This window comes from Gossypium hirsutum, chromosome A04 (assembly GCF_007990345.1).
Source record: "Gossypium hirsutum isolate 1008001.06 chromosome A04, Gossypium_hirsutum_v2.1, whole genome shotgun sequence".
Taxonomy (NCBI): domain Eukaryota; kingdom Viridiplantae; phylum Streptophyta; class Magnoliopsida; order Malvales; family Malvaceae; genus Gossypium; species Gossypium hirsutum.
Genome location: NC_053427.1, coordinates 1154177 through 1166894, shown reverse-complemented (window position 1 = coordinate 1166894; position 12718 = coordinate 1154177). Strand labels below are relative to the sequence as shown.

The 12718-nt window shown below is 35.4% G+C and overlaps 1 protein-coding gene across 2 annotated transcripts; it reads left to right on the top strand.

The window, feature by feature from the left end:
* Window positions 1-4826: 4826 nt before the first annotated feature.
* LOC107932758 (protein transport protein Sec24-like At3g07100) lies at window positions 4827-12117 on the top strand. 2 transcript variants are annotated; one of them, XM_041110683.1, is made up of 14 exons: window positions 4827-5038; window positions 5847-6954; window positions 7057-7195; window positions 7696-7886; window positions 8401-8508; window positions 8609-8812; window positions 8930-9161; window positions 9263-9412; window positions 9915-10071; window positions 10200-10327; window positions 10417-10739; window positions 10824-11012; window positions 11285-11525; window positions 11780-12117. In XM_041110683.1, exons 2-13 carry the CDS (start codon window positions 5899-5901, stop codon window positions 11516-11518), a joined length of 3111 nt encoding a protein of 1036 aa, XP_040966617.1. In that variant the 5' UTR covers window positions 4827-5038; window positions 5847-5898; the 3' UTR covers window positions 11519-11525; window positions 11780-12117. The 2 variants fall into 2 exon arrangements, with proteins under 2 accessions (XP_040966617.1, XP_040966618.1); XM_041110684.1 differs by having other exon boundaries at window positions 11285-11540.
* The last annotated feature ends 601 nt before the right edge of the window (window positions 12118-12718 follow it).

Here is a 12718-nt window from a genome sequence, read left to right as displayed (position 1 = left end):
TGTTTATTACCATTTTTCCCCTAAGCTTTTAATAAATGATAGTTTCATCCCTACTCAATTAGCCTCTCAATTGAGCTGATTTTTCTCAATTAACATTTTATTCTATCACCTTAAACTAGTTTACAACCTTTAGGAATCAAAATTTTAGCAATAGACTTTAATTCCAAGCATTTTTACAATTAGGTCCTAAAAAATCAATTTCTATTGAAATTACCTAATAAAATCATCTCATAAACAAATTAAAGATTTAATTTCATTCTATTTCATCATAATCTTACAACACTCAACCATGGTGACCTTCAATTTCATCCATGAAATCAAAAACTAATGAATTTAATAGTAGGACCTAGTTTAAAAGTCTTAGAAACACAAAAATTACAAGAAAAAGGCAAGGATTAACTCAATTGGTGTAAAAAGTATGGAATACCAGATTAGAGAACCCTCCTATGGCATTTTTAGCTGCTGGAATTGAAGAGAAATGAAGAGAAATCTAGATATTTCCTATTTAGTCCTAGCTTTATTTAGTTAATTTTGTAATATTCCAAATTTACCCTTAATTTATCAATTTTTCTGCTGATTTCATACCCTTGCAGTCCAGCCCAAATAACTTTTGGGTCTAATTCCTTTTAAATCCTTTCTCATTAGACTCTTAAGCTATTTAATCATTCTAGCAACTTTTACACCTATTACAATTTAGTCCTTTTCATTTAATTGACTACCCAAACATTAAAATTTCCTAACGAAATTTTAATACCACATTAATAACATTTCATAAATATTTATAAAATTATTTTTGACTCTGTTTTATGAGATAGAGGTCTCGATACCTTGTTTTTACCCAATTTCTTCAATAATTTTTTTTCTATCTAATCACTAAATTGGTAAAATTTTTCTATCAATATTTTCATACGATTTTCCTATCATATCAATTTTCAAGAAAAAATATTGAAATAAATTTCTCTTTAAATCGGATCTATGGTTACGAAACTATTGTTCCGATAACCTTGAATTTAGGCCATTACATAATTAACATATATTATAATATATTTATTTTAAATATCTATTAAGCATTTAATTATATACAAACAAGTGTACACCATCAATACCATACATTTGTCACCATTTATTTATTATTATTATTTTTTCACACAAGTATTTAATAATTTAATTATTTAATTAACAAATATCTTTTACTTTAATATTAAGTAACTTAATTATTTTATTACAAGTGTACATGTATCTATTTATTACAAATGTACCAATATTTTTATTACAATTGTCATTATTCAATTTGTTTGTCAAATAAAAATCTCATAAATTAATTGTTTAATTAATAAATATCTTTAACTTAATATTATAATAATAATAATAATAATAATAATAATTTAATATAAAACCATACTAATAATTAATAATAATAAAATCTTAGATTTTTTTTAATCGCTCCTAATCTTTTATAAATGGTTTAATTACCATTTAATCCTTTTATTTTCTATTACTTTAGAATTAAACTTTTACCTCTTATTCAATTTAGTTCTTTTTACTAATTTCTCTAAATTAAGCTAAATTCACTTAATTAAAGCCTAATTAGACACGCTACTAAACTCATAAATATTTCTAATAAGTATTTTTGAACTTATTTCACTAAGACGGAAGCCCTATAACTCACTTTTCCGGTGCCCGTGAATTTTGGGTCATTACAACGACGGTCTGCAGGCTCTATGAAACGACACCGCAATAGTGGTAAGGTCTTTAAGGGTGACACCTCAAAAGTAGTTTAAAGGTGTATAACCATAGCTCGGCTATGGCAACCAATAGAGTCCACTGGAACAATAAAAATGCGGTAGTTCACCAGGACAATAAATATGGGGTAGTCTGTCAGGACAATAAAAATGGGGTAGTCCACTTGGACAATAAACACAGGGTAGTCCGCCGGGACAATAAACATTAAGTAATCCGCTAAGACGTTAAACATGAGGTTACATGTATTAGACCATAGCTCGACTATGTCAGCATGTGCTGTCCAGAGATCAGTAAACCGAAAAACTCGCCAAAGTATAAAGAAGAAGTTGCATTGTGACTTGAGCAACCAGTCATCAGACATAATAGGCCTGGCGCATTTAGGGACACATGCTAATGGACAACTAGTGGGATTTGTCAAAGGCAATGAGGATTAGAACCTAAGAAGCGTATTAACTTAGTTATGCAAAAAAGAGGGAAAGATTCCTTAAACAAGATGGTAAATGTAATGTTTGCCTAGGAAAGTCCGCCCAAAAAGTCACGGATTCTATAATGTTTAAGCAGATATAGGCTTAAATTCGAATCAACAAAAGGTAGCTAAATGAGTAGGCACCAAGAGTATTCATGGGAGGAAATGCCAACTCAAGGCTGAATGACTAATAAAGTTTGCTAGAAAATAGTAAGAAGCACTAGAAAGATTTTGAAGGTTTACCTGTGGTGGAAATTGTCAAAAAGATACCTGGGTAAGAGATAGTTCGTTGGGAACTGCTAGTCAATTGAAGTATCTAAAAGTAATAGACTGAAAGAACAGGTACCATGGGGTTACATTGAGGTCTTGAGTCCACTAAAGAAAAGTGGGTATCAAGAAGAGACATTATTTAGGATAAAGGTTTAGGCTAAAGAACTGCGGTCAGGGCGATTATTTGTATAACCATAATTAGGGCGAGATTTAGTCCCTAAACACGGTTGTTATATGTACATTAGATTTTACGGAGGTCAGGGCCATTTAAGTTCACAGAATTTCCTCATGAATCCTAGGGAGTTTTACTTTACGCACAAAATCTCTTAGAATTTTAAAAAATCTTTTTAAAGTTGAATGAACAGGCTCACTAGGTTTCTTTGAACTTATAAAAATTCCTACTAACATGGTAGGAAAACCTCCCAGCTAGGCGAGCTTTCTCTAACAAAGTTACTATTTCTGGGGTCGAAAAGCTTGACGCTTCAAATAATTCAGACACTTTAAACATTTCTTCAACACGTTTAGAATATGTTTCAGTGCTCTTTGAAGGTTTTCCTTAGCAAACAGACCCTTCTATGTGGCTATAAAATGGGTCTCACATGCCAAGCTTCATCATTCCTCACTCATATAATTTCTATCCAATCATTTCTATTTCTCTACTTTAAACTATTTTTCGGTCTTAAAAATTTTGATCGCTAAAAATATTTGGTTTACATTCGAGGTATTCTTGAGTCGTCGGTGATGCGATATCGCTCAGAGTCGCACATATTTCATATATCATGCCGAGAAAGGATCATTGCTTCTAAATCCTATCCTAGAGAAGTCGATTATTAGGTGATTTTGCTTTCTACGGTCAAGGGTGGAAGTCGACGTGGAGGCCTCAATCGATGACCGCTATGCGGTAATGGATCAAGATATAATGGGGGAGCAAGCTGACGGTTGTTACGCGGCCACGAGCACAATCTTTTCGAATGCCCGAAAATGATGCCCTATAAATACCATACATAAGTTTGAGGGCATATTCATACAGAAAAACTCTGGGGCTTCCAGCTATAATCGGTGTAAATTTTTTCTCCATTTCCAAGCAACCGATATCTTTAACCTTCTTTCTTATTCGAAGGCCGGCACCTTCGTGGACGCAAGTGGACTCTTAGATGGGGAGCAATTGTTGCGGTGTAGTAAAAGTGATGCTCCTTTCTGAGCGACGACAGTTGTCGTTATTACACAACCCATTAATAACTACAACTGCTGCTGTGCTGACTTAAGTTTGACCTCTATTGTGCCGGAATATCTGCTCTCCTCTTGAAAGCCCTTTTGTGTCCACATCGGTGTCAATCTTCAGACAAGAATGAACAGTTAAAGATACCGGCTGCTTGGAAATAGAAAAAAATTATGTTGATTACATCGAAAGTTCTTAGAGTTATTTTGTATGGTTATGACCTCAATATTATGTATGGTATATATAAGGCATTGTTTGCGAGTATCCAAAAAAGCTTGAACTCTTGATCGTGTAACAACTGTTACCTGGCCCCCCGATTATTCTCGAACCCATGACCACATCACGGCCACCAGTTGGGACCTTCACATTGACTTTGACCCCTAATTGTATCAAGCATTATTACCCCGAAACCGGATTTCCCCACGATGGGTTTCTAAAGTCATGGTCCTATCTTGCCATGGCATATGAAATGTATACGTGCTGAGGCACGTTATCACATCCTCGACCCTTCAAAATTACCTAAGAACTTCTTTCATTTCAGTTGAAAACCTAAAACACTTTCAAAATACCCTAAACCCTAACCTTAAAATAAAAACTCTAACTCTAAAATAAGTCCTAACCTTATAGAGGAAAAGGGAAAATGCATCCAATTAGGTGCACTATTTTGACACCTGCATAGAAAGCTCGCCCAACTGGACACGTTTTCTATTGAAATTAGTTTTTTTCCTAATTAATTTTAAAACTAACCTAAAACCCTAATTAATTAAAAAAACGACCTATTGACCTTATTGACAATTTGATATAATTTCATTTGTTTCTATTAAGCTACTTATGAATTGGTCCAAATTCAAATTAGTTCCAACAATGTAACAATTTGACCCAAATTCAGTTGTAGTTGGTTTTAAATTTTACCTTTGTCTAGCCCTAATTAAATTCTAATTATTTATTTTTTAGAAAAAATGCAAAAATAGAAGAAACTCCTGCCCCAGCAGGCCAGCCAAGCCATGACAAAAAAAAAAATAAAAAATAAAATAAATACAAAAAAGGAAACTCCAGATCTTCCAAAACGACTTCATACAAGCAAGAAAAACGAATAAAACGACGTACGTTTACGTTCCTTTTTGTTTATTTATTTATTTTTAACCTTCCTTTTCCTTTCATCGATCTGCAATTTCTTAAGCAAGTTTTCTTTTTTTCTTTCTCTCTTTAGATCTCCCTTTCCACAAATTCCTTTTACAACGCCGTCGTTTTTCTATTTGATCTACAGTTTCTTGAAAAATCATTGTGTGGATCCTTCCATGGCCTGTCACTGAAGCTGTTCGCCGCTGAATACGACACCGGTTAGTCGTTCTTTTTTAAGCTTTTGATTGTTTTGGCGAAGATAGTTTTTTGGGTTTTGAAAAAAGTAATTTTTTTACTCAAAACTCAAGTTAAGTTAGTGTAAAGGGAAATTGAATTTTGGATTAGTTTATTGGAATTTCAGTTTTATGAATGATTTGTAAAATTTGAATCTCAACTGTTTTTGTTTGAATTTAGATTAGTATTGAATTAAAGGAACTGGATTTTAGGGAAATTAATTGGAATTGAGTTGAATTTTGATCGTTTTAGAGTGTTCTGGAAGTTTCTTTTGATTGTTAAACTGTTTATTATAGTTAAGATGCAAATTTTAAGTGCTTAAAACTGAATAAATTTTTATTTAAATAAAGAAATCAAACACTTTTCGAGTTCAATTATGTTTATATGTGTTCTTCAAATAATCATATTTTAACTATTTGGAAGTTAATTTATCAACTCAAGATTATGCTTTTATATAAGACTTTTGCCTTAGATTCATGGATGTGGTTGATTGTGGCTGGCATGGAAGTTAGCATTTGGGTGGGGAGGAGTTGGGGGGGTGGAGGGGAGGTTGAATCAGTAATATTTCCTTTCAGTTGTGGGATGCATGGAATTATTGAGCATGATAATTTTGAAGGAAAGGTGAAATTTTGAAATATTTAGTTTTTCTTGGTGCATTTGGTGCTGCATGATTCTTGGTGATGTCTGTGGAAAATTTTTGCCTTTTGTGGGTGATTTGGCTCTGAAGTTTACTGGTGTTTCATTTATTACCTTTGTGAATGCTCACTATTGTGATATTACTTCTCCTGGCAGGGTTAGTTGCGAGAGATTGCCTATTCATAACATAGTCATAATATTGAACACCATGGGGACTGAAAATCCTGGTCGTCCGAATTTCCCCATGCGACCTTCTGCTACCCCTTTTGCTTCTGCTCCGCCAACTGTGAGACCTTTTTCATCATCTGGTCCTGTGGTGGGATCAGAAAGCGGCAATGTTAGACCTGCTCCACCAGGTGCACCCCCGACTATGACGCCTTTCTCGTCAAGTGGACCTAGACCACCTGCTCGTTTTAGTGATCCATCAGTTCCATCTCCGCCCTTAACATCTGTTCCACCTTCTGGGGGACCTTATCAGCGATTTCCAACTCCACCATTTCCTTCAGCTGTTCAAATACCCCCTGCTCGTGCCCCACCTGTGGGGCAGCCACCATTTCAACCTCCTGGGAGTCAAGTATCAGTGCCTCCACCTTCTTTCCGACCACAGACACAAGTTCCGCCAGTGCCAATGGGATCTCCACCACAACATGTAAATTTTCCTCCATCCAGTGCGAATGTTCCTCAACCTCCATCTGATTCATCGTTTTCAGGGCCCAGATCCAATTTTCAGATGGCTTCCCCCCTTGCAGATCATTCTGCTACCAAGTCCAGCTTCCAGCCACCTTTTCCTGGATATCCAGGCAAGCAGCCTGCAGTTTCACAAGCACCGTCACCTTTTCCTGCTGAGCAAGGAAGTTTTATGCCTCCTCCTGCACCGCCTTCTCCTTTTGCTAGTCAGCAAGGAAGTTATGCTCCTCCTCCACCAGTAGCACCTAACTTGGGCTACCAATCAAGGGACCAAATGCAGCATCCTGGCTCTGCACCTCCTACTGGCAGCATCCAAAGCTTGACAGAAGATTTTAGTTCACTCTCCATTTCATCTATGCCTGGATCAATTGAGCCAGGACTTGATTATAGAACACTTCCTAGGCCATTGGATGGTGATTTGGAGCCAAGTTCTTTTCTTGAGATGTATCCTATGAATTGTGATCCTAGATACCTACGGCTTACTACAAGTGCTATACCAAATTCTCAGTCTTTAGTTTCAAGATGGCATTTGCCTCTTGGAGCAGTTGTTTGTCCTCTTGCAGAGGCTCCTGAAGGGGTAAGTGCCTCAAGAATCATAATATTTCTTTTAGTTGTTTAATAACTGTATTTTCATGAAGGCTTAAGTTTTTCCTGTCAATTACTGTTGCTTCATGTTCAGGAAGAAGTGCCTGTAATTAATTTCGCTTCGACTGGTATCATTCGTTGCAGAAGATGTCGCACATATGTGAATCCCTATGTCACATTTACTGATGCTGGAAGAAAGTGGCGTTGCAACATCTGTTCTTTACTAAATGATGGTAAACTCAACCTAGGAAGCAAAGATATAATTCAATGTTGCAAGTGCAATGAGTCACATCAAGTTTTCTAGTTGTGACTGATGTTTATGGCATCATATTTGATGCCATACATTCTTTTATATTTTATCTGCATTTTTTTCTTTGGAATATCAAATATTATTGGAGGGCAATGAGCTCATTACTCACATAGACTTGCAATAAAATATAACAGTTTTCTCCAAGGTTGCTTGTCATGGGCATCTTGCCTAACTTTTAACTATCTCAATACACTGGTAAACTGCAAACTGCAAAATGTAATTTTCAATTTACTAATAGGTGCAGTATGGAGTATCACATAACATGTCAACTAACTTCTCTTTATTGGCAATGTAATTTTTTTTATTTTTCTGTTGTATCCAATTGTTTATACTGTGTGGCAGACTGGCTTTCTGTCCTGGGTAGATCTCTTTAATAGTTATTACAAAGCATATATGCTTATTTGATTCAACTTCCATGTTCAGTTCCTGGTGAGTATTTTGCGAACTTGGATGCCACTGGAAGAAGAATTGATTTGGACCAGCGGCCTGAGCTTCTAAAAGGCAGTGTGGAATTTGTTGCACCAACTGAATACATGGTGCGGCCTCCAATGCCGCCACTATATTTCTTTCTCATTGATGTTTCAATATCTGCAGTAAGAAGTGGTATGATTGAGGTAAGCACTTCCTTTAAGGCAGTTGATTATTTACTAGAGTGTGTTTAATAAAGGATCGTGTTATTCTAATAGGGATTTATAAAGGTGGAGTTTTCTAATTGTAATGTGAATTAAGAACACGTGAATTACAGTTGAGGATGCTGGCTTGGGTTATCTAGTGTTTGTCTGATGTACTATTTGAAAGTGATATATGGGCTGGCTTTGCCACAATTTGGTCTCAAATATGTTTATCAAGTAAGATTTGCGAGACTCTTTTCCCTTGCCATGGAATCTGTTGGGAGAACAGAAATATGGGTTAGCCTGGCTGCAATTATTACAGTGTTTGTTTAGCATAGTAGAATTTGTTTAGCTGATTGTTCATCCAGGTTGTTATAGGCATTGTCCGGTCATACTTGATTAAACTATGGCCGTAATGTGTACCTTTATAAGTCTTGCTGCTCTTCTCTCCATTTTTTTTCTCCTTATATTGCTTATGCATGTAATAGTTTCTGCTAACTTGCAACATATTTCTTAGGTTGTTGCTCAAACTATTAGTTCATGTTTGGATGAGCTGCCTGGTTTCCCCAGGACACAGATTGGCTTCATTACTTTTGATAGCACCATTCATTTTTACAATATGAAGGTAAGTGACATCTGGGATCAGTGGAAAAGTTTTCTGAGATGCCTCGATTTTCTCCATTCCAGTGAAGTACTTAATAACTATGCGGTTTTTGTCTTTGCAGTCATCTCTTACACAGCCTCAAATGATGGTAGTTTCAGATCTGGATGATGTATTTGTGCCATTGCCTGATGATCTCCTTGTCAACTTGTCTGAATCTAGAAATGTGGTTGAGACATTCCTGGATAGTTTGCCCTCTATGTTTCAGGATAATGTGAATGTGGAATCTGCTTTTGGTCCTGCACTTAAGGCTGCATTCATGGTTATGGTATGTTATTTTCTCCACCATTTCTTCCGTGAGCCTTCATCAATGATAAGATTCCTTCTAGTTTCTTGCTGATGTTTGCGTTATATATTTGGTTGTTTGGCAACCTGTTTATTGCAGAGTCAACTTGGGGGAAAGTTGCTAATTTTCCAGAACACATTGCCTTCCCTAGGATATGGACGCTTGAAGTTGCGCGGAGATGATCTTCGTGTGTATGGAACTGATAAGGAACATACATTGAGATTGCCCGAAGATCCTTTCTACAAGCAAATGGCTGCTGATCTTACAAAGTACCAGATAGGGGTTAATATTTATGCCTTTAGTGACAAATACACTGACATAGCTTCCTTAGGTACAAAGATCAGTGCCCTTTTTTTCATGTTAAAAATGATTTAGATTTTTACAAGAGCTTTTAATGATACTTGATGTCTCTTTTATGAATTTTCAATGTAGGAACCCTGGCAAAATATACTGGGGGTCAAGTGTATTATTATCCAAGCTTCCAATCAAACATTCATGGAGAGAAGCTGAGGCGTGAGTTAGCCAGAGATCTTACTAGGGAAACAGCCTGGGAAGCAGTTATGCGTATAAGATGTGGAAAAGGTATGTAAATTCTTTTTTATTTATTGTTGTAGCTATTTGTAACTTATGCTAAGTTTGGTTAGAGAATTATTTTTTCCACATGTTTTAGTCATTGGTTAACTATAAACTAATAATCACAATTGGTAATTTTTAGCCACTCACATGACTTGTTTGTAGCAAAGAGAAGGAAATTTTTTCGCTTATTTTAAAGAAGTCTTAATTTTTACTAGAGTTTTTACTCATCTTTCTAGTTGCATGTTTAAATTTGTGTTAACTATTCTTTATTTTATATCTAACTATTTTAAAGCATGTGTTAAATATGCTTTTTACTCATGTTATTACACTGGTAACCAAATGTTGCATTAATGCCACGTAGCCATAATTCCAATGTAGTTGGGTTAGCTAGATTTTTTCCCCTTCCATCTGTATGCTGGCATGGGGTAATGCTCATAAAATGCTATTACGCCCCATGTTTTTTTGATAACAAAGCAACTTATTCATGTTATCTGTTACTTTGCACCAGGGATTCGATTTACATCTTACCACGGCAACTTTATGCTGAGGTCCACAGATTTACTAGCACTTCCAGCTGTAGACTGTGATAAAGCATATGCAATGCAGTTATCCCTTGAGGAGACACTTCTTTCAACTCCAACAGTATATTTCCAAGTTGCTTTACTGTATCCTTCAAATGGCTTGCTTATTATATCAGTTTTAATTTATTCGATTATTCCCTTGTCAGCTGAAACTGATTGTTTTATAAGTGGAAAACGATATGGATTACTGATGTTCTTTTAACAGTTTAAAGATATACTGCATCTTGTGGAGAGAGGCGTATCAGAGTACATACCGCAGCTGCCCCTGTTGTTACAGATTTGGGGGAGATGTACCGCCAGGCTGACACTGGTGCCATTGTTTCTTTGTTTTGTAGATTAGGTGAAGTTAATCAAAAGTCCCTCTGCAAGATTGCTATTTGTTTTGGTTGTTGTTATTCTTATGTTTTCTAATTGACTTATGTTTTGCAGCAATCGAGAAAACATTGACCAGTAAACTTGAAGAAGCTAGAAATTCTTTGCAACAAAGGATTGTAAAAGCGCTCAGAGAATACCGCAATCTTTATGCTGTGCAGCATCGGTTGGGAGCTAGGATGATCTATCCGGAGTCTCTAAAGTTCTTGTGTTTGTACGGATTAGCACTCTCTAAATCAGTACCTCTAAAAGGAGGATATGCAGACGCTCAGCTTGATGAACGCTGCGCAGCAGGTTTCACCATGATGGCATTACCCGTTAAAAAGTTGTTGAAGCTTTTATATCCTAGCTTGATTCGAATCGATGAATATCTTTTGAAGGTGAAATATTTGAAACCTTTAAATATATTTCAATAAAGATGTAGATTTTGCAAACTGAACATAACTTATGTTTCATATTTGCAGCCATCCGCTCAAGCCGATGATTTCAAAAACATCATGAAGAGATTGCCTTTGCTCGCAGAAAGCCTAGATTCAAGAGGCCTTTATTTGTATGATGATGGCTTACGCTTTGTTATTTGGTTCGGTAGAATGCTTTCACCCGATATAGCAAGGAATTTACTTGGACCAGAGTTTGCAGCAGAATTATCGAGGGTATGATCTCTTGTTGATGAAACTATTCTTATATGTTTAATCTGTTTTAGTGACCATTTTATGGATTAATGAAATTGATATCATTGTCGGTAAATATATAAGATTTGCTTCAAATGCTAGCCTTTATTGTTATATGAACTCGTCTTTAATAGACCGCTGGATTGTAATCTTGCTCGTATTTTTCTGCAGGATAATGTTAGTATTTTGAAGTTGAATGCCTCGTTATGAGGTTTGTACTTAACTGGTTCTTCATGTTGTCTCTTTAATATCAGGTTACGCTTACCGAGCATGATAATGAAATGTCAAGAAGGCTGATGAAGATGTTAAAGAGACTAAGAGAGAGTGACCCTTCGTATTATCAACTTCCTTATCTTGTAAGACAAGGTGAACAGCCTAGGGAAGGTTTCCTGCTGCTTGTAAATCTTCTTGAGGACCAGATGGGCGGTACTGTTGGTTACGTGGATTGGATAATGCAAATACATCGACAAGTCCAACAAAATGCATGATATACGGGTAATTGTTCAAGAGGTTGCTAAACTTTCATAGTCTTCTTGAACTTAAGAACAACTATTGTTCCTTCATTTGGGATAACTTCTAGTCTAGTTTTCGGTAGAGACAAGCAAGTTTTTCTAGTCAAGTTCTTTAGTCAGTCTTAGTCTCGGAGTTAATGGTGTTTGAGTTAGGGGCTTCTTTTTATGGAATTACATTGTAATGAATCATCATTTGCTTTTGATTCTGATTACTTCAAATTACTTCAAATTCCACAGGAGTTCATCATCTTACGTCATAAAACTCATCTGTATTGTCCGGTTTCCTCTGGAGCTTGTGTGTTGAACCGATGGAACCGATCGGTCTGAAGATTTGCAGGAAAGAATTTTTTGTTCATTACGAAATTCAATAACTAGGAAAAGAGAGAAAACAGCTGTGCTTCTAGCTATTCGTTATTGCAGTGCTTGAGAATTTAAGTTGAAAACAAATGATTGTATGTGACATTTAAATTATTGCCTTGCAATTTTTTGGGTTTAGAAAAAAGGAGGTATGAACATTTGCCAAAACGCTGTCATGTTTTCGCATGCTTTAGAAATTGGAGTCCTAAATTTTGTGTCATTTTCTCACTTCCCGAAGACATAATCACGATAAACGTCTTTGTTACTGTAATTCCTATCCCTGCCTACTAACCCATAAATACCATAAATACTAAATACTAAAGACAACTCGAGAACTCTTTAGTTTAAGATATTTAAGGTTTTGAAATGTAGTCCAACAGGCACTTCAAGTTGAACCATACTAGTATGATGTATACTTCATAACTTTATTCATACATGGAACTGTGATGAGCCATATTTTGAAGAACACATATAAGAAGGGAATCTTAATCATCTTAATGACATAGATTCGGATGATGATGAATTCGATCAAGGACAAATAGATGATGATAAAGAGTATATGTTAAATTTTAAAGAGGGAATAACCCAATAAATCTAAAATACTAGAATAATTAGATAAAATCACATATGATATTTATTTTTCTTATTATTTTTATTAGCATCGTATTACTTAGTTTTTAATACTAAAATAATACATATGATCATTTGATTTTAATTTTTTTTACCTGTTTAAATTTTTTATTACAATAATAATTTTCTATAGTAAATAGTATTTTTTAAAAATATAAATCATGTAACTATGTAATTACAATCTGTACT

Bases quoted from the DNA above. Each gene is read 5' to 3' on its own strand.
- LOC107932758 (XM_041110683.1), top strand. From the start codon at position 5,899: ATGGGGACTGAAAATCCTGGTCGTCCGAATTTCCCCATGCGACCTTCT. The intron at 7,196-7,695 runs GTAAACTCAACC...TTCCATGTTCAG, and splicing joins CTGTTCTTTACTAAATGATG to TTCCTGGTGAGTATTTTGCG. The intron at 10,072-10,199 runs GTATCCTTCAAA...AACAGTTTAAAG, and splicing joins TATTTCCAAGTTGCTTTACT to ATATACTGCATCTTGTGGAG.